This window comes from Colias croceus, chromosome 14 (genome assembly GCF_905220415.1).
Source record: "Colias croceus chromosome 14, ilColCroc2.1".
Classification (NCBI taxonomy): Eukaryota; Metazoa; Arthropoda; class Insecta; order Lepidoptera; family Pieridae; genus Colias; species Colias croceus.
Genome location: NC_059550.1, coordinates 6,476,020 through 6,499,788, shown reverse-complemented (window position 1 = coordinate 6,499,788; position 23,769 = coordinate 6,476,020). Strand labels below are relative to the sequence as shown.

General features: G+C 33.2%; 1 protein-coding gene across 1 annotated transcript in view; it reads left to right on the top strand.

Moving 5' to 3' along the window:
• LOC123697382 (apoptosis-stimulating of p53 protein 2) overlaps nucleotides 1–23,769 on the top strand; it is a 205,491-nt gene that overhangs the window by 39,123 nt on the left and 142,599 nt on the right. The window contains exons 2-3 of the mRNA XM_045643877.1: nucleotides 13,633–13,680; nucleotides 19,349–19,502. Coding sequence (XP_045499833.1) covers nucleotides 13,672–13,680; nucleotides 19,349–19,502 — 163 coding nt within the window. The 5' untranslated portion in view covers nucleotides 13,633–13,671. The remainder of the gene's footprint in view (nucleotides 1–13,632; nucleotides 13,681–19,348; nucleotides 19,503–23,769) is intronic.

The window sequence follows — 23,769 nt, the reverse complement described above, 5'->3', positions numbered from 1 at the left end:
TAGGTATACTTACCGATGAAAGTTATTCCTTTGCACTTCTCCGTATTATTTGTGCAATATCGTAACACACACGAAGGCTTATTTGATGCGTTTCACTTTAAAACAAAAAAATGAGCGTGCAGTTACGCCATATGGCGTATGTTGAGCGGAACATAAGTGATGTAGGTGGTGTCGTCTCCAAATGTATATCTCAATGTTTTCATGACTTATTTTGAAACTTGTACATTTTATGAACAGTTATTACATTCTATTTTTAATACTTCGTAAAAGTGGAAACCTTGATTTCTCAATTGCCTTGTTTATGAAAGAGAAAATAAATATTTCGTTGGTTTATATCTTTTAGAGACTGTTATTATAGCATATTGCAGCTTGTGAATATAAACAGTTTATAACTACGTAGTAATGATGTTTTGTTCATTAATGTCTGAAGTACCATAAAATATCAAACAACTTTTTCGATTATTTAGAGTCGAATAAACTCTGAGCTTGTTATAAAATAAAATAATTCGCTTTTCAGCCTCAGATTATATGCTGAAAATATCTATGCTATATACGTATGTTTATATTTGATGATAGAAAAACTATTTACTATAAAATTATTTAATTTATGGTTTATTCAAGCTATACCATGAATTAAATTACCTATATATTATTATTTATTCTATGATCAGAACACTTAGGCATGAGCGTAGCCACGGTGGGGCAGGGTGGGGCGCTTGCCTTGCCCCACCCAGGCTTTGACCTGGAAGGTACCTAACCAAATCTAAAAATTGTATTATCCAGGTACTAACTACTAAGCTTAATATCCGTAAGAAAATTCACACTCGATTCTCAAAAGTCGACAGTCGACACAGAAAATGAGACCAAAACATTAGTATTATTTACCTCTACAATGACTGATTAACAAATAATTGTCATACGCCCAGCGACCAAACGGCTGAAGATAGGGACACATTTTGGATCTATTTCGTGATGTGGTAGGTGAACAATAAGGTGTTTTGAATAAGAATAATTCGAATAACGAATTACACACGAAAAAAGAAAATAGCTGAGGCTGTTACATAAACTGTAAGAAAAATGAGTGTAGTAGAGTTAGTTACAAATCTCAAAAAAATATGGGCCTTAGAAAAAAAAACTTTCAGAAAATATTACACAGAATAAAGTGAGTGTTATAAAAAAGTTTTCAAGGTAAAGAAGATGCCATCGCAAATGCCATCGCAAATGCGTTCGCAGGCGCGTTCGCAGGCGCGTTCGCAGGCGCGTACGCAGGCGCGTTCGCAGGCGCGTTCGCAGGCGCGTTCGCAGACGCGTTCGCAGGCGCGTTCGCAGGCGCGTTCGCAGGCGCGTTCGCAGGCGCGTTCGCAGGCGCGTTCGCAGGCGCGTACGCAGGCGCGTTCGCAGGCGCGTTCGCAGGCGCGTTCGCAGGCGCGTTCGCAGGCGCGTTCGCAGGCGCGTTCGCAGGCGCGTTCGCAGGCGCGTTCGCAGGCGCGTTCGCAGGCGCGTTCGCAGGCGCGTTCGCAGGCGCGTTCGCAGGCGCGTTCGCAGGCGCGTTCGCAGGCGCGTTCGCAGGCGCGTTCGCAGGCGCGTTCGCAGGCGCGTTCGCAGGCGCGTTCGCAAATGCCTTCGCAAATGCCCTCGCAAATGCCTTCGCAAATGCCTTCGCAAATGCCTTCGCAAATGCCTTCGCAAATGCCTCCGCAAATGCCTTCGCAAATGCCTTCGCAAATGCCTTCGCAAATGCCTTCGCAAATGCCTTCGCAAATGCCGGCGGCACAGCCGCCGGCCGTGCCACTGGCATTTGAGGTTCGAAGACCTGGATATGACTTTGGGTACTTACAGTTGCTAGTTACATATTTTTTTTTTATTGTTGCCCCACCTTGAGCCCATGGCTAGTTACGCCCATGCACTTAGGTATTATAAATATACCCATGTAACTATATATATTTAAAAATTAAAATACTCTATTATTATTATATACGATTTTTCTACATAGATTTACAATTATATTTACGTACTAGCTGTGCTCGCGACTTCGTCCGCGTGGAATAGTGACTGCATAGTAGTTACTAATTAACTTAATTATTGAGTAAACACGTACTACCATAAATAATTAAAAGAACTGATAGTAAAATTTATTACCGGACTGAGCTAAAAAATAAAAAAAATAAATGCCTAATTAATTTTCTACGTATTTCTTTTAAATTATGTCATATTATTTTTAAGCACCATGGGGGAGGCGAGTAAACTTCCTTCCTTGTATGGATGTTATTAACAATGTATCGTGATTCGTGCAGCAACTGATCAGCTTACTCGATACTCAGTTTTTATCAAATCCAGCACCAAATCCAAATCAGATCTTTCCTGTCTCACGCCTGTGGTAACTAAACCGTTTAGACCGTGCAATAAAAATTAAATAAAAAAAAACCCAACGCAACGAAGAAAAGTGCATAGAAAAAGGAATAAATAATTTCACAAACTTCCCGACGATCTTTAAAAATAAATACCATTTTAAATAATATTTATAAAAAAAAACACAAAGTCGTCGGGGCTGCCATGCCAACATTATCATATCATAATAATTAATATATCATATCATCATCATCAGCCCATATATGTTCCCACTGCTGGGACACGGGCCTCCTATGAGGGTACAGGCCATAATCCACCGCGCTGGCCAAGTGCGGGTTGGCGGATGACACATGTCGTCGAACTTTTTAATTCTTCGACATGTCGGTTTCCTCACGATGTTTTCCTTCACCGTTCGAGCAGTGGTGATGTTACATGCGCAGATAAATTGAAAAATCAATTTATTTCCTGCGCGCTCGCCTGGTCTCGAACCACGGACTTATCGATTCGAAGTCTAAGGTCTCACCACTGAGCCACCACTGCGCTATCATATTATACCTCTATATAAATATTTTTTTTATAATGGTACATAATTTTTAAGATCGTCGGGAAGTTTGTAAAATGATTTATTCCTTTATCTTCGTTGCTTTGGGATTTTTTTTTAATTTTTAAATTTTTAAACTTCGGTTTCTTTTTTCATGTAATATTTTCAAGTGAGCGAGACTGAACTATCAAAATATATTTACATAATATTGATATCTATAAGTTTGTTGCTCCTTGACATCTTTTACGTTGGGCCGTAACCGTGCAAAAATTGTAATGGACCACAGTGGCAAAAGAAGTGGTATATTTAGGAAAAAAAAATTCCAAGGGCCAGGCCCTGGCCATATGGCTTTGAGTAGAGTTCAGAATTTCCAGGGTGTGGCTATCCTCTCGCTCCCATATCTCCTCTTCTTTCACAGACTTTCAACCCTTCCCTTTCCACCCCTAGTAAATGGCAGAACCGATTTTGATGTAAACCATATCTATTTGTACCTATATGTACATTGTACACGTCATATCCTGTCGTTTGATGCTCCATTTGGTTTATTTATACCCCTAAAGTGCCCTAAATGTAATAAACGGATGAACCGATTTCGATAAAATATGACTAATTGTAATTCACACTTTGCCCTTTCATATGCCCCGCTTGAGTATATTATTTGACCACATTCGATTATTGTTCATTCCCACTTTTACCCATATATAGGTATAATAAATGGATGAACCGATTTTGATTAAATATGTCTAATTATACTTTACACGTCATGCCCTTTCATTTGATATGTCACTTGAGTATATTTGACAAAATTCATTTTTTATTACCACTTTTATACCTATATCAAATAAATGGATGAACCGATTTTGATAAAATTTGACTTATTGTTACCGATAGGTCGTTCACTTTCATTTCACTTTTACCCCTATATAATATATAATAAGTGAATGAACCGATTTTGATACACTTTATCTAAGAACCAGCGTCGGAAAATATGCTGCCTAACAAAAAAAAAACCGCATCTAATTCGGATTACCTGTTAGCGAGCTACGGTGGCACAAAAAAAACACACACACACACACACACACAGACAAACATAGCGATCAAAAACTTATCACCCAACTTTTTGCGTCGGGAGTTAAAAATATAATACGACATAATTTAAAGGACATTTTATGTATAAAATTAACCTAGAAAAAAACATAATTCTAATTTGACCCCTTCCCCCCTTCTACTTCAGCTGACCCCACTCCCCTTCCCACCCTTGGGGACTTTCGATATGATCACCTGGACATTAATTATAGGAATAACTGTAACAGATAACTTATATCGTACACTGTACAGTGTACAATAAATAGAATGCCGTAGCAAATGTTCGCCGTGAATACTTAAATGGTCATAACTTTTTTGTTTACGAACCGATTGACATGAAATAAACACTAAATTTTAAATGAAGATTACTCCAATATATTAGTGAAAACCGCATTTAAATCGGATAAGCCGTTTCTGAGATTAGCGTGCACGAACATACAGACAAACAGACAAACAGACAAAAATTTTTTTAACTACAGTTTTGGGTTTGGGATTGATTTAATAATAACACCTGCTAATTATTTTTTTCATATTTCCATTGTACAGACACCGCTTTTCTAGAATTTTATTATATGTATTGATTATTATATGTATTGATGATTTGAAAGGAAGAAAAATTGCTTCATTACATAACGAAAACATTAGCAATAAAAGAAAATGGAAGTGTGTCCCACTGAGCCGCTACGGACATAGCATCGATTTTCAATTAGATACCATTTGAAACTTGAATTTATATTTTAGGTTTTATGGCATTCAAATGCTTTATAAATATAAATTTATAAAGAATAGAAAAAGTCCCGCCTCGTGATCGAATTTTTTCTATTTTTTATAAATTTACATGTGAAACTTATAATAAGAATAACTTTTAAAAATCATATTTGCTTCGAATATCCCTACATAGTATAAAACAATGTCGCTTTCTCTCCCTATGTCCCTTTGTATGCTTAAATCTTTAAATCTACGCAACGGATTTTAATGCGGTTTTTTTTTCAATAGATAGAGTGATTCATGAAGAAGATTTTAGTACATAATTTATTAGGTTTTAGACGAAGCTGGCAAAGCCGCGGGTGGAAAGCTAGTCTATTAATAATTTTAATGACACGTAATTTACGCGACAGCATTCATAACGTAATGACCAATTACCACATGAAACTTTTGATTATAGCACACGAAAATCAAATAATCGCTAGTTATTTACAATAATTGTCCTTCAAATTGTGTTAATAAATATGTTAAGGTGTTTTACGGCTGTATTGAACAAACATTAATGTTTTCTACACCCATGGTATTCATAAAACAGATAATATCGCATGGAGATTTCATTTTAAAGTCGTTAAAGTACAATTCCCACGTTTCTTTAGTTAAGTGGCTTAGATTTTTATGTTTAAACGTAACAGTATCACTATTTCATTGATATGAACAGTATCAAAGCTGAAACCATTTGAACTGGTTTTAGAAATAATTTTTTTTTCTTTTTATTTTGAGGACGCGTAAAGTCAATTATTTGACTCACTGTTATCAGTGATTATTTATTAGATAAATAGCATTTTCAATTGTAGAGTAAAATTTATAATTAAACGTAACCTTTATCAAATTGGGATACTATTTAATAGATTGTAATTTGTAAACTATAGAAACGGATGCCATAACAACTAGCCAATATTTGCCAATCATTTAATTTTATAGATCGGAATCATTATTTGTTTTCGTAATAGGTACTATGTTGTTCGGCGGAATGGACTATAATTTTTGGTAATGAAACTGGGATTCGAAATACAATAGCTATAAAGGTTACACTTATTTGTATAGTGTTACATTGAATGGGAGTTACAATATTATTAGTATACAGTACAGTTAGTTTTGTAAATGTATTTTATGTTTTATAGCAATTAAGTAATGACAAGAATAGTAATGCATGTCTGTAATAGATATCGTATTATGTAATTGGGAAATATAATAGGCAATGGTATCGTAATCTAGTAATATTGTCAGTTATTTTATTATTGGTGTGCTGTATTTGCTCTACTTTTATTATATTTTGGTCTTATAATATTATTGTATTATTGTACCTATTCAAGAGTAGACGAAGACGACAATTACGTTGAAAAATTCAAATGATATAAATCGTAATCACAATTACGCACGACATCAAGAGTTACGCACATGAATTGTTTATCATCTAAAGCGGAAAAATGTGAATAAATCAAAAACGGCTGTGCAATTACGTTCGGTTCAATCAACTCCCTGAACTCGCGTATAGATAACATGACCATGAATGTATAAAGAGCAATTTTAAAGGCTTCAGCGTGTGCTTGATTCGGCGATTGGCACATGCTTCCCGCGGACGGACGGCTTGACAGAATGATTGTCTGTAAGTATCGAATTCCTGTACATCTGCCCAACTAAAGGCTGTGTTAAACCGACTATAACGTGACTGGGATTGGAATGTATGGCCGAGCTATTTACGCGGAGTCGAACTAAGCGGATTTTATCCCAGTCTAGATACAAGCTTGAGTGGGAAAAATACAGAAATATGTCTACTTAAGCTACCGATAATATTGCCTATCTAGAAGTCGTTTTTATATAAATCTTAAGATGAAATAAATAAAATTGGACAGGAAGTCTGTATTTATTAAGTAATAAGATATTTCCACCAGGCGGATATGTTTAATGTAATATGTTTTCATGCTAGTTTTTATAAATCGTTTAATATATGTATAGTTAAATAAAATAAAAATTGAACTTTTTGAGGCTTATTTAAATAGGCAAGGCCATTTTTTGTATGGTTGTTTGTTACGTTATTAATATTTATAAATGTTACGTTTAATATACTTACGTTATCATATTATCTCATTATCAATAACATGTAATTATGTTATTTTATAGTCGTGAAATAGATTTGATGCTTTAACCCGGCGTCATTGTGGTAGAAAACAGATACGCGAACGTTGAGGTGGGTCAATATTACCCATATATTTTATAGTTGTTATTTTTAAACTTTTTAAGAAAATTAGTATTCTGTGTTATTATTATAGGTTTTGATAATATAAAATAAAAATAGTAATTAACCAACGTTTTATTCACTTTAATCAACTTTGACATAAACTCATAAAAATAGGAACAAAATATAGACCTCTTACGTTTTCATGTCATTACTACGCTAATAACCAGTAATTTTGGTTACAAATAGCATTTTTATAAACTTATGTCTAATTTATTAGAAAAAAAACTTTAACAAAGCTATTTAGAATCTTCATTGTAAATGAAATTAATACAGTAAGCCATGATGTGTTCAGGACAAATAAATTTAGGGCAAGCTTGACAAAAATGTTTTGTTTTACTATTTTTATTTCCGGACACACTTAACATCTTTTGCGGGAATTGCAGGTGGCTCCTCTGATGATCCACCAATAAATTATTTGATTCTTTTGCCCATTTGTCATTGCAATCGATCAATTCCTGGCGAATTTTCAAATGTTCTAAGACCAGAGCAAGACCTAAGTTTTTCAAAAAATTACGTCGCTTATCCTTTGATTCGTTTTTATTTATGCGACGTATTATAAGAGGATTAATTCCTGTGTGTCCAACATGGCATAAAAATTGTCAGGGGCCACCTTTTGGAGTTACGAATCACATCATATGAGGCGCAAAGTTCATCAGCCACGTCAACCCCATATTTAGTTTTATTGTAAAAGGTATTGAATTCGGGTTTTCGCTTTTATCCGCTTGAAACACACTCCGCACTCTAACATGATCCTCTTCTTCTACTTCATCATCATAGTAAGGTAAGTCTGAGTCAGACAAGAGTCTAAACCCGCCATGATACGTGATATTTTCTATTCTAACCGTTTATAGTACTTATTTTATAATAAGTACCTATTGGACAAACAAAAACATTAAATTCACAGAAACAAGCAAAAAAAATGTTTGCAGACACCAAGAAATCATACACAACAGTAAAAATCGATAACTTAGCCATGGCGCGAAATTGTTACATCAATTGTGAGGATGGGTCATATTTACCTTTTTCGAAAATACACACGTGTAGCTCCCAGTACACTCGACGTCGAGAGGATTTCACTTCCAAAACGTTTAATGTACATTATTAGTTCCAGCTACTACAAAGAACAGCACAATCGTGCACGTAATTACAAAGATATTGTAAATTATAAACAAGCCGGGTCATTTTGACCCAACCTCAATGACGCCGGGTTAAAAATATTTTGCGCATCTATCGATGGTGTTCGTGGTTCGATACAGCTCTTAAAGTCTTACGTTACGTTCATCACACTTGGCATCTGCGCACGAACTTACCCCGAAGTAAGATCGAGACAGTAACAATAGTTCAAGTTCCTAAACTGCTTAAGGTCAATGCAGACGTGACGTCCAATTGCGTATACCTTGCATGAATTAGCCTATTTGTTTGGGTTACGTATCGAAAGGGTAAAATGGGACCCTATTACTGAGACTTCGCTGTCTGTCTGTTCGTCCGTTTGTAAATATTTAGAAGGTAAAAATAATATACAATTAGGTAAAGTGCCATATTTACCGAATTATACTTGATGACTTTCAATTTCTATAAAATGATAATTTTTTAAAGATTTGTTATGCAAACGGATTGTCTTAAATAATTCATGACTTATCAGCCAAATGTGCTTGTTTCTGCTCCTATTAAAATTTAAAGTAGTTCGTAATTTATAACATTATTTGGACTGAGTTTTTCTCAGAATCAAGAACATAATCAACTTAATTTAATGCGACTAATCTAAATTCAAAGTCCATAAAACGTCAGGGAGGTCTGGCTCTAGTTTGATTTGAAAGGTTTTTAATACAGTCATTAGATAAGATAAAGTTTCAAATCCTTTGCGATGAAGATTTTAGGAAGGTTTTAAGTGTTAAACATTTTATGAGGTACGGTCCTTATAAATATTCATTACTAGCTGCTTCGCGCGGTTTCACCCCCGTGGCTCCACTCCTGTTGCCCGTAGCGTGATGAAATATAGCCTATAAATATAAATATAACCTTCCTCAATAAATGGGCTATCTAACACCGAAAGAATTTTTCAAATCGGACCAGTAGTTCCCGAGATTAGTGCGTTCAAACAAACAAACAAACAAACTCTTCAGCTTTATAATACATATTAGTATAGATTAGTTTAACTGCTTCTTTAAATTTAACGATTCCTTAATAACTTTTTATATAGTTCTCGTCTGACATAGTATATCATTATTACAGAAGTAGGTAAAATATACTTATACACATACATGTTAAAGCCCCCACAACGCCATCTAGTCCCAAACTCAGAAAGCTTTCAAAATTAATAGAATTAGAAACATTTTTTTAAGCAAATGAACATGAAAAGTATCAGAGTTAATGATTAACAAACATTACCTATTTTATTATTTTACAAATTTTGTAGACGTCATATCGAATCATTAGAACCCGCAGCTTTTGCCCATTTTGTAGATGATTAATATTTATTCTTAAACACGATGACAATCGGACAAGAACAGCACTTAATCACCTGGGACCACCCATGCCATAAAACATTGCGTATTACGCTATAAATCTGTACACTTAAATAAGGCAATCGACCATTTCAATACCGAACAATACAATCGGATGTTCAACCGGTACTTCCGAAACGTTAAGACAGCCTTTCCCTCAGTCCCACCCTCGATTCTACACTCATTGTATGCAAATGGCTACGCGCCCGTCGCTACCAAATATTTCACGGGCCACTGTGGGTGACAGCGACCGCCAAATTACGAACTATCAAACCCTGCTGTGGTATAGGTAATCCGGAAACGGTATGGTGGCCAATTTGTCCCTTCCGTGCCGTTGATTTCGTCGCAATAAACATTCTGCACGCGGCACACCCCAATCTGTCCGTGTAATGGTCGACGAGTTTACATTGATTGCGAAATTGTTTAAATGTTTTATATTGCTCGTATCGCTCGTATCGAAATGTATGTTTAGGTTTATGTTAGGACTGCAATGTCTTGAAAGTTTAATACGTATCGGGACTCTGTTGGGGCATAAAGTTGTAGGGGTGGTGGGACCCAAATGAAAACTGCGATCAAATACGTTTTTAAAAGTATCAAACAATAAAAAAATGGAAATATTGCACTTCGTTGTAAACTGGGCAACAAAGAAATAAAGAAACAAAAACGCTTCCGGTTATTGTAATTTAAACACCTAAATGAACAAGCGCAATTTCGTTTTGCGAGATTTTATAAAACGTCGTGACAAATTAAATGTAATACCATTTTAATAAATTAAACTCCAAAAATGCAGAATGAAAGAAGCAACAAAAAGTTTAAGTTGTAAAAAGTTTCTAACAAAGAGAATGCTTCCAAACCAACACTACAAAATAGTATTTGAAATATGCTATACCATTAGTGTTATATTACAAGAATAAAGATAAATCATTTGTTAGAATAGCAGCCGTCATTGCTATTCAGATGTTGCGAGTAATTTGTGCAGTCACGTCTTACTTGCTAACAGACGCCTGTATTTCTTCCCGATGTATACTTATAATATCAGACATTCTCACTTCCCCATTGAACATTTAGTTGCTCTCTTGTGTCTTTAAAGTTGAAAGTTTAATAATACACTTGTGTCACTCCTACGCGGGCTATTTGAATGTATGAATATTTAGTGGAGAGAAAATGTTCTTGTGAATTCTTATGCGCGCTGAAAAGCTTTAATATCATTTGAATACCTGTCTTTTAACTGGCAAATGACTTGTTCTAACAACTCTATCAGCGTGTAATGAACAATTATTATGAAAATAATACAGGTTTTTAATTAATGTATCGATGTTTATTAAAAGATATTGTGTATTTATGTTCAAATAAAAATTAAACGGTAAAGTTTACTGTGAATATTATGGCATTTTAAAGTTGCTCTAGTCCATAGATTGCATGTATTTTGGTAAATTTTCTATTAAAATCTTGTATCGTGTTACCACAACTTAACCTTAGCAATTTGAGATAATTCGCAAAACGTGCATTGTTCGTATCTTAAGAACCGAGAGGTCAACAACCCTTTACCATATAAATACGTTTAATTAAAATACTATACAATACAAACGTGATGTTAAGTCCTATTTAAAGGGACTGTTTAAAACAGTACGATTTTGTACGGATTAGGGCATAATATACGAGTGGAGGTTTTAATGCGCTTATTGTAGACTGGTTCAGAAGACAATACATAGCTTAGCGCAGTAAAAGTGGGTGAATATGAGCTGTTAGCGCTGCCTCGGAGCGTATAGAGAAAGCTCACACCGCAATGTGTTCGTGTTTACATATTTTATTTACACCCAGGAGGAAAATCTATGTTTTAGTCTCAGAGTTTGTTCTGTTTATTTTATTTCGCAAGGCTGAACATCCATAAAAGTAATATAAACGAAATAACTTTTTCAACGTTGGCATAACATACTGCTATGTATTAATTAGATAATGCCTAAATAGTTTACGGTTAATCTTTTAAATCTATCTCTTAGACAAATCTCGATCAGCACCTTCATTGTATTGTGCCTTTATTTTTCTTTAACAAAAGCTAAAAGTATAGCTCAGGCACTTCGAAAAATTTTAGTCAGGAATTATGTATAAATGTTCCAGTTCTAGAGAATATTCACAATCCTGCTGATACTCATTAATTAATTATTATATTAGTGAAAATGCAAAAACAAATAGCAACAGGTTGAACTATTAGCAACAAGTGTGTGGTTTTCGGGCCTTATATCTTTATATTTTTATATAGAATACTAGCTGCTCCGCGCGGTTTCACCCGCGTGGCTCCGCTCCTGTTGGTCTTAGCGTGATAATATTACTCGTGGATAATGTAGCTTTCAAATGGTGAAAGAATTTTTGAAATCGGTCCAGTAGTTTATGAGCCTATTCATTACAATCGAACAAACAAAGTTTTCCTCTTTATAATATTAGTGTAAACTAAAATTGTTATTGGTCTGAAGTCTGTACGTACATATAGAAGTTTTATATAATAATTGTCCTAGGGACAACCAAATTGTCCATGGTACAACCACTTTGGTTGACCAAGTGACTGGTTGTCCGCGGGACATTTTTAAAATTTTGAGCCGCCAAGCAAATACTATTGTTATTTTATATATTAATCTCAGCTCACACTAAAATATAGATGAAAGCGCATCCCGTGTAGTATAATTGATAACAATGCATCAAGTTCTTACGTTTTAATCACAGTTGTCTGACGGACTGACAAAAAAGCCACCCCACACTCACCAACGTCGCTCGGATGACTGTTGCCGTGATTTTATACAAATCAAAATGGCGTTTGAGCCCGACAGTTAATTATAGTGTTACGCTTGTTGTTTAGGAATCTACCGTGCCATCTGTGTTTTGGTTTCATAACTAAATTATGGTTGTCTGTGAGACCTGTGCCATGTAGATGATTTATAGGGACAAAAGTAAAATGCCTGAAAATCGTATTATATCCAATAAAAAAAAAATTGTTTGTATGTTTTTATGTCAATAATTATGTACTGAAACAAGGAGTGTATTTGGTATTTATGGTCGTGATAGTATGTGTTTGTGATGCGAAGTTTGTTAATGCATAGTGGCTTGGGGACAAATGTGTTAGTACTGGAAAATTGCATTTAGTCTCTGGACAACCATGAAACTACGCACAAATTAATAAAACAAGTAAAATATTGTTCGCAATAATGTTAGAAAATATTAAAAGGAATATAATTAAAACCAATTTAACTCTTTATGATTTCATGTTTATTAATTATCGTTCAGGGACATGATGCGTGTACCGTCGGACCAATAAAAGTTGATCGACCCATATACTTTAATGAATTATAAATCAAAACAGAATATGAATTATTTTTTAAGTGTCAAATAAAAGCTACCTACTGCACGAACTGGAATTGATTTTAAATCTTACGCTTGTGCTTCATGGATAGGAGTAGAGTTCTGAATAGGTGAATTAGCTAAACTAATTACTTCCACCATGACTTCATGTAGTAATAATCGTCAAAGAACAATGAAGCTTGAGCATTATGCCATAAAATTAATGTATTTATCATTGCACAAAGACTTTTTGTATCTAATTGCGGATAAAAGCTTTGGCCTTTTCAATTTGAATCACAATAGGAAGAACATCATCGCTAGATAAATTACGACACGAAATAATAATTTATATTCAGATCTATCTCACCTTCCTCTTGTAATGCTCTACGTGAGGAATTGTTTGTTTCTGGTTTAAATCTAGGGTACTTGTTTATTTGAATATTATAGAATAGATTGTTATTTTTTTTAATAAAAATAAATTACAATTATCCTTGCAATTTTAAAATAATTCTTATAAAAAACCACATTAATTATCTATTTTAACCTTCAAAACATATTTCGAGAAATAAATTTTTGAATTTTTTTTTAATTTTTAGTCTGTTATATGAATTTAAATCTAAAAAAAAGTCTAAAGTCAACGATTATTTCAAAATTGGAACGTGAAAAGAACGTTTACTCAAAAATTGCACAATTTTATTCAATTATACGTTTTCATTCATTTTTCATATAATCGGTTTTAAGATTTCAAGTTTAAAAAATAGTAGACATATAAACGCTATAAATAAATGAAATCTTAGCTTTATGAATTTGTGTTTCAGAGAGGAGCATACGGCTGTATCCACACATGTCACCCAAAAATGATTCCGGTAAGCAAAACCCAATAAATTATTAAGAAGTTTTGACCCCCGCGGCTGTTTTCGCGTGGTCGTGTCACATTGCCATAAAATATTGCACATATTTCCCACTTAGATATATTTTAAGGCCCTTAGTATGTATCATTAAACCAGTTAAGAGAAAAACTAAATCATGTGTAAAATATCTCGTCTACTGCAACAAGCATCAATTTAGCAAATATAGAATAGTGGAATTTGGAAGTTTCCTTTCTTCAATATTTATTGTATAGGATGTAAAGTGATAATTATTGTTATTATTAGGAATATATTAGGAATAGGAAAAAGCATAGAACCTTACAATTTTCTACATCTATGTGCGTTTGAATTCAGTTCGGTAAAGGAACAGATATCTACGTAACATGATAAGACAGATTTCCAGCTTTCAGTTATTCGCTTTCAATCTTTCAGAAATCGATGGTACATATATTCAATTGAAATCTTTGTTTTCTTTATCAGATATATTATTCATATATAAAGGCATATAGAAAGCTTTCGCCATAGTAAAGTAGCACAAGAAGAAGATAAACTTAATCTAAATCGTAGCTATTATTTCAAACACAGCTAAAGAAGATGCATTTAAATTGTTCTACAGTACTATCTTGGGTCGTACATTGAAGATATTAGACAAAGTACTAGATATATGAATCTGATATTTGGTCAGCTAGTTTCAAGGCTTTACTTGTGTACTCTCTGCCTCCATAAATTATGACTAAGCAAACAAAACCTTTCGCCTAACTATGCTTATTTGCATTTTGGGATACAATATTGTCTACTTAAACAGCTAATAAACATGATTTATGTTTGATTTGCGTTGGGGGTAATAATATTAATATGAAATTACGTAATTGGTTGATGGCAATTGCATCCAGAATATTGAGTAATCAAATGCTTTTAAATTCAATGAATCAATAATAATAAATAATTTACCCGAAAACGAAAAGGAACTAACAGGTAGTAGGTATACTTGCATTCAAAGAAAATGGAAAGCATATAAGCTCGTATTTGCGAGAGTTAATCTTTTGAACTCGAGGCATAAATGTGAAATTTTCTCGTGGGAAGTTAAATTAAATAAAAGATTCTATTGAAATTCTAAAATGATGATTCTCTATTTGTAAGAAATAAATAAATATAATAAAGTACCTATCTATTAATTTCTTTTCAATACTAATCTGATGTCATGAAAAGTTATGTATGTATATTTTAAATTCGCTTTCATAGAGGAAATAGGTACAGGTAGTTATATCTAACTATATAATATAACAGAAAACCACTTAAATGTACTGAATAAACGTGAAAGTTTGTAAGGATGGATGGATGGATAGTACCTATAATACTCTTGCTATCAAAAATTAAATAAGAATAAATTTTGATACGATTATAGTTTTAAGTAATGCGCGAGGTACTATATATAACTAGTTAGAGGTACTAACTAAAGTCCTCATCACTTATGTAGCTAAAAATATCGTTATCATAACCCACATCACCTTTGCGCGTCTTATGCAAACATTGTCCGTTGGTGTACAGCCAGTAGGCAGTAACCCCTTTAAATTACACGTAATTACACAAACATCTGCTGACGCAGCTGGACTTGCTAAAGGAAGTTCGCGCGTCCCTCAAATACCCACCTTTTTGTTCCTATTTAGATCTAGACCATAATAACCCATAGTTCTAACCATATCTGGGTTCACAATCGTCATCCTTTAATTATTGTGAGCGTGGCAAAAAGTCCCCTCATTGGATAGTTAGAAACTGGTAGGGAATAATGAGACTAGTATGTGTTTAGCCAAGTTTTTATACACATAGCTAATGCCACAATTTTTCTCAAGTTCTATTTTGAGATTATTATCTAACTTTGCGATGTAATTCTGATGTAATTGTATTCAATAAAGTGTAGCTGTAATAATATGTAAGTATTTACACATTGAAATAATTTTATCAATACTGTCGTTAACCTTAACGACAGTATTGATAAAATTATTAGTTTTTTTGATCTTGAATATACCTATCTAGGTATATTCAAAATCAAAAGAACGGTTTGTAGCTACGTGGTTGGTGATATGAGCAGCCGGACCATCTGAATATTTTGTCAACAATGAATAAAATTTAGGTTGTTCATTACCATCTAATAGTCTTTTAAAATTATTGAACCAGTATTATAGAAAATAGAAATACTTATCAATCATCCAACCTTTCGCCCAAGAATTCGCCTTATACGGATTTGTTATTACGGTCGACTGTACAAAACAAATCAAGGTTTAGCTGACAGATGTATTTGCTTTGATAGACGTACAGGCTGTATATAAATGACAGGCATCACTTAAATTTACATAATACCTCTGCAGATACAAACTTTGCTTTCGTAGTTTCGTCAAAGAGACCATTTCGCATAGTAATGGTATCTGTAAACATTCTATATAGGCGGACCCACACAGAGCGAGCAGCCTCGCGAAGAATTATCGCACGAAGCAGCTCGGTTTATGTAAATGTAACTCGGCTGAGGAAAGCCTGTGTGACTGAGCTATTTCACGCGGAAAATGCTTCGTGAGGATGATCGATCTGTGTGGACCCGCCTTATTGCTATTCGTATGTAGATACTAGTTATACAAGGCATAAACAATTATGCGATTCACTTTGATGGAATAATAGATATGCTCATTTAGATTGAGTGTTAATTAGGATAATATTGATTGTGTGGTTGGAAATGATGGCTCATATGTTAGTGGATCGTTGATGGACGGATGGTTTTAGAATAATATATGAATAGTATATAGGTATATGTTTATTCAACGTTCTATAAATATTGATTGTTAAAAGAATTGTTGACATAAAAGTCGATATAATTGCTGTCTGCATTTATTTAATTTTATTATCAAACTGGCGATTTCAATTTTCATTAGAATTGTATTTCAAATATTTAAAATAATAAAAAAAATTAAGACTACGGAAAAGATATTTGATTTTTAATTTACGCGAATATTTTGTAATGCAATGCTTTGTAGCGTTTAAAAAGCGGAAATATATCCTTTTGTATAATAATCTATTTACTAGTAAAAACTCGATGTTTCCACTGAGACAAATGTAATATAAAAGTATAAGAATATAAATCCAAAAGTTTTATTGAATAAACATTCCTCTGAAATAATAGTTAATAACTACGTTAGTTTTCATATTTTCAAATCATAATATAATTTATTATTATGAGTCGTTCCTCATATTTTATTTTACGTGTTTCTAAAACAAATACCTACGCAGCTTCAGAACATAACTTTTGTTTCTATGACTATTAAAATTACAGTTCCCGCGAAACCCCATAAAATAAATTAAAGATTTTACGCCGACGCAAGAGAAAGTGATGTCACGAAAACACGAGATTTATGTGGGTTTGCGAAATAATCACCGCATGTTAAATTATATGTTTTCCACATACGTTGAGAAATATTTGTACTGTGCTTACATTTTCTGTTAGCTTAATGAACAAGTGTTGTACCTACGTAAATTTTTAAATAGTTGTAAACAATGTTTGGGAATAATCGTTGTAGAATGATGATACATTAATATTGAAGCATTATTTAATTAAAAAAAGGATGATGTAGAAAATTTAAATCAAACAAGACGTATTCTATACATAGGTATTATTTTTTAAAGGGATTATAAATTAGTACCATTTTGGGTAACTCTGACAATGAAATCTTATAAAAAAAAAGAATCCACTGCGGGTAACGCAACGTGTGTTCGCGGTTCTACAGAACAACGTCTATGGATAAAACTGAAAAATTGAGATTTTTTAAATTATATTATTATTATTAGATATTATAACAAAAATTTAAATACATATTTTAACTTAGATACCTACTACCAATACATTGACAAAAATGATTTATTATATTTTTCCAATATTTAGACTCGAACCCACAATTTGTTTTATTATTTTAAATGGACTATCAACTAGGTACTCTTATCTCTACGAACACAAAGTAAACATAAATTAGATCTGTACAAATGAAATATTTTACTCGACTATTTTAATTCAGTAAATGGAGCTATTTTGTACAGAAAAATGTTTCCTATAATGAATGTTTCATAAAAATTTACAGCAAAACGCGATTCCTTTCCTAGGAAATATTAAATTGTCCAATTAGGACAGTAGCTGTTATTTGTACTCTCAATTAATAGGGTTGTAATGAAAGCACTTCCTAATGAATACAAACTACTTCTATACACAAATTATGCTGAAGCAATATTTAATTTAATTGTATCTAATTCTGAGAGTTAATTAACGCCTACAAATAAGATACGTTTATTAAATTTTGCTTTCAGTTTGTTAAAATTAGTTTTGAATTATAGAAGTTAGTCGACGTTTTATTAATTTCAAGAAAACAATAAGGGAAAAGTTTTATCAGTAGGGACTCCGTATATGTCTAAAATTGGATTTATATATTTTATTCACCCAATAATTACTGGCCCCGTGTTTCATCGTCAATAACTTATTGAACTGTAATTTAAGTAAAATACCTTTTCTACCGTTTTCAATAATTCGTAGCGCTTTTTTTTGTATATTGAACATGAACTTTAAACATACAGGAAAATTTAAGCAATTTTACATACGTTTAAGTCTCACATAATGTAATTACATCGATAATTCACTTCCCGCCACATAAATCTCATAAATGTACCTACCATCTTCGTTGCTACATAATGTTACTTTCTACTCTGTTTTAGTACAGCTATTTACTTCATTCGAGTTTTCAGAGACAAGCTCCAGGCGTTATGGCTGATAAAGCTATATAGCCGGGGTATGGGTGGAATATGTTTAGCTTTTATAAACATGTTTGGAATTTCGATTTATTTAGCAAAATAGTATCAAATTGTAAAGGATCGTATTGTTTGTACAACAATGTAAATTACAATTGATTAGACTGAATAAAATTTAATAAACTTGTACTATTTAGATGTTCAAGAAATGGAGAGATAGCCAGCGGCTGTTTAACTATTTTCGTTTATGATAATTTTTCTTTATTCTTTGACAGAGAAATAAAATGAAGTCGGTTAACAAGTAGGTACTTAGAATATATTTTATTCATGATTTGTTGTTATCTCATTTCAATCATGTTTTGATTTATAAAATGAAATGTACATTATGAAGTAAGTACACTCGAATGTAATAAACGAAAATTATTAACAACGTGGTACTTGTGCGGTTGAAATTTAACAACTGAAATGATAATTTCGAACAGAATAACAATCGAAAGGATTAATGATATAAATTGCGAATATAATTGTAATTAGAGTTCATAGTTATTGCTAACGTGTATTTTAATGACTGTTGAAAATGATCTATACGATATCGAATGTTTTTTACGAACAAATAACTTATGGATTTTTAATGTAGAACGATTTAATGTAATCTAGGTATATCTCTTATCTTGCAAATGCAGTGATTTAGTCTTGATCAATGAGCAAATCCACGAATATCCTATATACTTAGTAATAGACACAAAAATATCACTATCTTATACCTACACACTCATACAGTATACATATATTATCAATCATGTACCTACCTATAATCGTACGATAAATATCGCATATACTGACCATCTTTTTTCTAAAATTGTTTGATAATATTGTATTAAATTTACAGATTATAGTGAGAGTGTGGTGCGAAAGCGGCGCGGGCTGGTCTCCCACGGCTGTGCCGGTGACGCCGCAGACCACCAGCCGCGATGTACTGGACTGCTGTCGGGAGCCGGGCGACGAGCCCTGCTTGCTCATCAGCGTGCACCCGCATCATGGAGGTAAGGCTAGAGAACAACAGATCAAAAAAAAGACGGAAAGACCCCTAATTACCTATAGAACTATAGAAATACGGGTAGGTCCCGTGATCACGCGTTGTAAAGTTTTTGAAAAGTTGGAGTAAATTATAATATAATTAATGTTACAAATTACAATTAAAGTTCGATCATTATAGTATCATCATCAGCGCTGCCTGCATCATCAGAATTCAGATACACCACTACTTTAAAAAAATAATGCCTTCATCATCATACTAACCACAGACAAGACCTTGCCAATCGCTGTAAGGAGAAATATATAAAATTAAATAAAAAAAATTAAAGGCGTTATAGAATACAATATAATAAGCACAAAAGCTGATGATTATGTTGTCTGAAAAGAATATTGATCATTGAATCATATCAGAAGTCCACGATACCTAGTAGATATCTAAGCTGTGACGATACGTTAATAGGATTCATTATTATTTTTCACATTGTTAATACCGTCGCGTGGGGCAAAGGGCAACCTTTACACTTTTAGGTTTTTTAACGGCATGTAGGTCATAAGCTTTTTGCTCTACCCAGGAAATCAATAGTCAGACATCGTACAGGTACATTTTAAACACAAAAGACAATTTATTCCGGGAGATGGGGATCTCACTTTGAAAGTATCTACTGGATATTGATTATACTGAGGATTACAGATTATGATATACATATAATATATTAATACTCACAGATTATGATAGAAAGAAAACTAGAACAAGTGTTGATAATTATTAAAAAAACAAAATACCCGACTGCACACTAAAAAAAGAGTAAAAATCCTATATTAATTACTCCCGTGATTGAAATGAATCTAATGATACCGCATACATATTTTTTTAAAGGGAAATTTAGAAAAAATATTATTATGTCTTTATCCCGTGGGACTTTTAGGATAAAATGTATCCTATGACACTCCCGTAATCAAGACAAATCTAACGATACCTCATACATCAAAATCCATCAAGCCGTTTAGGCTACAGGTGGTCACAAAGGAAAAGACATACATACATACTTACATACACTCGAAAAACATTACCCTCCTTCTTTGGCAGTCGGGTAAAAATTCAAATAGGCATTATAATGGGATTGTGTCAAAAGTTATCCGAAAGAATGAAGTAGGTTGTATCTTACCACATCGTCAGAAACTCTTCGAAAAAACTTAATTGCTGCATACTCACTAGTATTCATAACAAATTGAATGCGCAAGTAATTTTAAAACAGGTATTAAAGCCAGCTTTTAATTTCACTGCAATATCTGTAATTGGACCCAGTAAAACTGGATTAATGTAATATGAAGTATGGACGTAAGCTTCAACAAAAATATTTAGTACATATTTACGTATTGTTATGTTCTTTTTTTATTTATCGACGGCCAATGAAATTATTTTCTGGTATTGATCAATGCTTTTTATAAGTATAGGAGAATGATTGATATTTCATTATTTTGTCAGTATTGGATTTATGATTTGAAATAACGTATTGCAAATCTACACATACATAGAAAGCTAAAAGTCCTCTGAATAACGTGACTCCCAATTAACAAGAGGATGTAAGATAGACGAAGGAAACATGCGCTTGACATAAAAAGCAAGACCGCTACATTTTAGTTTTTATGTCAAGAAGGAACATCTCAATGAGTGTCGCGAACCATCCGTTATGACTTCACATCCACTTTGATCCGCCTGTAATAGTACTTGATGGGTTCCTACCTGTGTATGAGCGTGTAAGTGTCCTCATATGAGTATCTAATCTATATATTATATGAAAAAGATTTTTCTTACGCGCTGGCAAGTTTTTGTGGATATCGGATATAGCTCAACTTGAAAGTGTCGAGTTTTTATAAAAATCTTGATCGTAAATGCAGCCTTTTTATATCATTGCAGTAAGCCTTCAATCTATATTTAAACTGCTTTAATAACATCTTTACGTCTTATATACATACCAAAGATTATAAGATGGAAGAAATGTTTTGAATAGCAGGAGCGAAGACATGGATTTGTAGCATAGCTACAAAAACTACTGAACTGCAAAGTTTGCAAATAACTTACAGTCGCGAACAGGACGAAGTTTCTAGCAGAGGAAATGAGAAAAGGTTAGCTGAAACTCGTCGTCGTCGCGTACACATAGTAACATTATATTTCTTTAAACACATTACTCACATGTCGAGCCAATAAGAGTGTGCAAGCCATCGCGGGCGTCGGTAAAAACTTGTGCTGCCGTAATTGCCTCCCTATCGAGTCATCCGTGGGAAAGATATGTCCGAAATTTCATTTTCATTTGCCATCGGTCAAGGAAACGGCTCGGCCGTCGCTTCCAAGGAAATGTAAATAACTATACTTATGCAATGTTCCCCGTAATGATCCTAAGAGCTGTTTTTTAACGGCTAAACGAAGAGCGATTGTAATAATAAACCAATTTTACGTTCCTCTTATACTAAAATTCTGTGTAGGTATTTGAGTAATTGTAAAATTATATAATATATTAATTGTTAAGTTAATTCTTGATGAATGTATCTTATATTTTTCTCGATATTATAATTTCTCGATCAATTATACTTTTAAAAATATTAAAAAATAATGTCTATTTTCCAGTATACCACTGGTTAGGAATTTATAATTTCATTCATTAATAAATGTTATCTGACACATATTTATTTTCCGAAATCTTCTAACATAATCTAGAAAAAGCTCTACGTTTACAAGAAAAACACGGTTAAAACGAGTTGAGCAAGTGATTAAGTTGTTATTAGGTCAGACTAGAAACTGACCTTGCTATTTTTAGTCTTTAAAAAACATCTATTTTTAATCTAGCTATTACGTAGTATATAATTAACGACCAAACCTCGTCGGAGTCTTGTTAGCGTTTAACGTTGTAACATTTTACCTCAGGAAACGTAATTCTAGTTTCATGCATACATTTTCTCTATGTAAAGTTATAAAGGGTCACTTCATTATGCAACTCTCGTTAAAGACGTGAAACCACCGCTTTTGTTTCAACAACCAGCTCATTAATGTTTATATTACTGGAATGGTAGAAGTATATTTTAGGCAGGAAAATACTAAAATCACATTTGAGCTTTTGTTTGCAGAACGTTTTTGTTACTACGAATATATGGGGAGGAATATCATTCCGATGGGTCCGTGATATTTAAAAAAAACTGCTTACATACGATACCTACCTGTAATATCTATCTCGCCGTTGACGTGCAGCAGCAGCCAGAAATTGGTCAAAGGAAAGTTTAGGGCAAAATTTGAGCGATAAACTAATTAGGCAAGGAAAACTATTAAGTAGAGAAGATGATATATATTAAATAGTCTTCATTTTTATAATGAGGCTAATAAAATATTAAAATGTTAGCAAACAAACTTTACACGTAAAAAAGAGAAAAGTTTGAAAGCCATTCAGCCCCAAGGAAATTAATCAAACAAAGATTTGATCTCTTGAAGCGGAGTTTGTGAACGAGGCCCATACAATGTTCCCGTATACATTAACTTCCCATCAGAGTGGCATGCAATAGCAAATTGCAAGGTAACAACTATAATTTGGCCTAATGAACTCATATTTGCGAAGAATGGGTAGATAAGGACACACGCGACGTTGATAACGAGGTAATAACGTTGTATTCAATAAATTTAAGCATTTACATACAACATAATGTTAAATTGTTCGTAAATATAAGCTTAGATGGTAATCAAGCTCCTGAATTCATTATGAGGTAAAGAGCGAAGTTTATTAAATGTTGCCAGGATTTTGGTTACATTTGATTTGTAAGTTTTAATTTTTTGGTTAATAGACATTCAAAATTGTGATACAGATAAGTCTTACAACTTACAATAAACGAATATCTGCACACGATAGCCGAAGGATTCCATACAAATAAATCGATTTATTCTCTACGGAAATAATTATAAATGATTAAAGATAAAGCTTTACAATTGGTAATTTAGTTAAGAATGAATAAAAGTCACAAATATTTAATACGTTTTATCTTTCCCAGCCTCAATAGTTGAGCCGGTTCGAGAGCACTATATAGAATATTATAGATGTAAGTCATTTCATACTCACTCGTTAGACGGCTTTTACTTTCACATTTGAATTCACTTTGTTTTTATTCCCACCAGAATAATAATTACGGTTATAAGACACTCCTGTTTCGCATAATGAATAACGAGAAAATCGTTTTATAATATCGTAAAGTTTCTTTGAAATAATTTACTCAATTGCGCCGGCGCAGGTTAAT